At 39.4% G+C, this 2427-nt stretch overlaps 1 protein-coding gene across 1 annotated transcript in view; it reads right to left on the reverse strand.

The window, feature by feature from the left end:
* Nucleotides 1–707: 707 nt before the first annotated feature.
* LOC125047189 (vascular endothelial growth factor A-like) overlaps nucleotides 708–2427 on the reverse strand; it is a 12946-nt gene continuing 11226 nt past the window's right edge. Inside the window, exons 5-7 of the mRNA XM_047645319.1 lie at nucleotides 2142–2296; nucleotides 1503–1637; nucleotides 708–958 (exon numbers count right to left, since the gene is read on the reverse strand). Coding sequence (XP_047501275.1) covers nucleotides 940–958; nucleotides 1503–1637; nucleotides 2142–2296 — 309 coding nt within the window. The 3' untranslated portion in view covers nucleotides 708–939. The remainder of the gene's footprint in view (nucleotides 959–1502; nucleotides 1638–2141; nucleotides 2297–2427) is intronic.

Here is a 2427-nt window from a genome sequence, read left to right on the forward strand (position 1 = left end):
CTCCTTTATTCTTCTTCTTCTCTCTCTCTCCTTCCTTCTTCTCTCTCTCTCTCTCCTTTCTTCTTCTTCTCTCTCTCTCTCCTTCCTTCTTCTCTCTCTCTCTCCTTCTTTCTTCTCTCTCTCTCTCTCCTTTCTTCTTCTCTCTCTCTCTCTCCTTCCTTCTTCTCTCTCTCTCTCTCTTTCTCCTTTATTCTTCTTCTCTCTATCTCTCCTTTATTCTTCTTCTCTCTCTCTCTCCTTTATTCTTCTTCTCTCTCTCTCTCCTTTATTCTTCTTCTCTCTCTCTCCTTTATTCTTCTTCTCTCTCTCTCTCCTTTATTCTTCTTCTCTCTCTCTCTCCTTCCTTCTTCTCTCTCTCTCTCTCCTTTCTTCTTATCTCTCTCTCTCTCCTTCCTTCTTCTCTCTCTCTCTCCTTTCTTCTTCTCTCCCCCTTTTTTCTTCTTCTTCTCTCTCTCTCACTCCTTTCTTCTTCTCTCTCTCTTTTTTCTTCTGCTCTCTCTCTCTCTCTCTCTCTCTCTCTCTCTCTCTCTCTCTCTCTCTCTCTCTCCTTTCTTCTTCTCTGTCTATCCCTCCTCTGTCACCTTTCTCATTCCTCCTCCTCTCTGTTTTTCTTTTTCTCTTTTCATTTCACCTCTTTTTTTCATCATTTCTTATGTAATGATGTCTTCAGATCAAAATAACTGAAGGTAAAAAAAAAAATCTTCAAATCTTTTCGCTCAACTTGTTTCAAGGTCAAAGATAGCTTCGAGTGAAGGTATATTTGGATCAAGTTATATATGGGTCAAATTATTAAAGATTTCTTCGGATCAAGATGGATTTAGGGCAAGATATCTTCAGTTTTAAATAAATTCGGGTCAAAAATCAAGTTCACTTCATTTAGGTGAAGATATCTTCGGCCCAAGATATCTTCGGGTCAGGATGTCTTCAGGTCAGGCTGAGTCAGAATGAAGGTATACAGCTGAAAAGAAAAACAATAATAGATTTTTATATGCATATACCCACCTATATCTATCTATCTATATATATATATTAATATATAAATATATATATATATATATATATATATATTTACACACACACACACACACACACACACACATATATACATACATATATATATATATATATATATATATATATATATATATATATATATATATATGCTCTCTTGCATATACTATATCAATTAGAACTTGGGAAATACACGAAGGAATTAAAAAACAGTAAAATCACAGTTTTGACAGAAAACGTACGACTTAAATGCAAAACACAAAACCGAAACAATACGATCTCACATGCAAAGAAAATGCGGCGAAAAATAAAAACGAATCTCAGCCAAGAATAAAAAAATCTCATTAGAAATCAAAACCCACAAAATAAAACAGAAAAAAAGCAAAAAAAAAAAAAAAAAATAATAATAAAAAATAAATAAAGCGAAAGACAGGAGAGTTTAAAAGAAAACGTAAAGATAAACGACAGAAAACGGGAAGACAACCACTTACCTGCAGGTTAACTCATCAAAATGGTATCCTGAAGAACACTCCCTCTTCATCAGAGACCGGCAGGCGCAGCGGCAGTTATTGTGATCCCAGAAGTTGCCTAGGCTCTCGCAAACTGCCTTCTCAGCTTGGAGGGAGCTGCGGGGAAAGAGTTTAGCTTCTGGTTACATTCTGACGCTCAGATCTTGCTCTTTCTCGCTCTCTCTCTTTCTCTCGCTCTCTCGCGCTCTCTCGCTCTCTCGCACTCTCGCTCTCTCGCTCTCTCGCTCTCTCGCTCTCTCGCTCTCTCGCTCTCTCGCTCTCTCGCTCTCTCGCTCTCTCGCTCTCTCGCTCTCTCGCTCTCTCGCTCTCTCGCTCTCTCGCTCTCTCACTCTCTCGCTCTCTCGCTCTCTCTTTCTACTACTACACTATTACTATTACTACTAATACTAATACTAGTATCCTCTCATCCTTATTTTCACACTATTACTAGTTCCACTACGACTATTACTATTGCCCCCCCCCCAAAAAAAAAAAAAAAAAACTAATAACAACAACATAATAACATAATAATAAAACTAATAACAAAAAAAACAAAAAAAAACAGAAAAAACAAAACAAAACAAACAAAAAAAGAAATAAAAAGTGACGTCACCGATTTACCTCTTGCACCTGCACATGCAATTTTCTTGGTCATATTCTTGCCTCTGAGAATTGCTACAGTCCGACGCCTTGATCTTGCAGACGCACTCACACTTCTCGTCCTCCGTCACGTTGAGAAGCACAGGCGTAGCGCTGTTTGTTTCCAGTTGTATTACCTGTTGGGAGACGGAGGCGACGCTTCAGGATTGTGTGTGTATGAGGGAGGGAGGGAGGGAGGGAGGGAGAGGGGGTAAGGAGGGAGGGGGGGGAGGGAGAGGGGGTAGGGAGGGAGGGGAGGGTAGGGAGG

The sequence above is a fragment of the Penaeus chinensis genome, chromosome 40, assembly GCF_019202785.1.
Source record: "Penaeus chinensis breed Huanghai No. 1 chromosome 40, ASM1920278v2, whole genome shotgun sequence".
In the NCBI taxonomy this organism is placed as follows: Eukaryota; Metazoa; Arthropoda; class Malacostraca; order Decapoda; family Penaeidae; genus Penaeus; species Penaeus chinensis.